We start from the raw sequence: 272 nt of genomic DNA on the forward strand, positions 1-272 counted from the left end.
CACTGGGTTCCTGCCTGCCCGCCCCGCCCGCCTCACCTTCCAGTTCTTGATGTCGGAGATCCCGAGCGCGCGGATGCTCTCGTAGCTGCTGAGCGCGCTCCACACCGAGGGCAGGCCCTCCGGGTTTGCCTCCTCGGCCTCTGCAGATGGAGCGACCGGCCGTGAGCCCTCCCAGGACGGGAGCCACGGCTCCACCCGACTTGCCCTCCGCTCCCCGGCCCACGGGAGCGTTTCCGCCACCCCACGGAGGTAGGAGAGGGTCACATGCGACT

The 272-nt window shown here is 70.2% G+C and overlaps 1 protein-coding gene across 1 annotated transcript in view; it reads right to left on the minus strand.

The window, feature by feature from the left end:
- IGFBP1 (insulin-like growth factor binding protein 1) overlaps positions 1 to 272 on the minus strand; it is a 9,475-nt gene that overhangs the window by 3,644 nt on the left and 5,559 nt on the right. Inside the window, exon 2 of the mRNA XM_014530529.1 lies at positions 37 to 270. Coding sequence (XP_014386015.1) covers positions 37 to 270 — 234 coding nt within the window. The remainder of the gene's footprint in view (positions 1 to 36; positions 271 to 272) is intronic.

The sequence above is a fragment of the Myotis brandtii genome, unplaced genomic scaffold (genome assembly GCF_000412655.1).
Source record: "Myotis brandtii unplaced genomic scaffold, ASM41265v1 scaffold743, whole genome shotgun sequence".
NCBI lineage: Eukaryota > Metazoa > Chordata > Mammalia > Chiroptera > Vespertilionidae > Myotis > Myotis brandtii.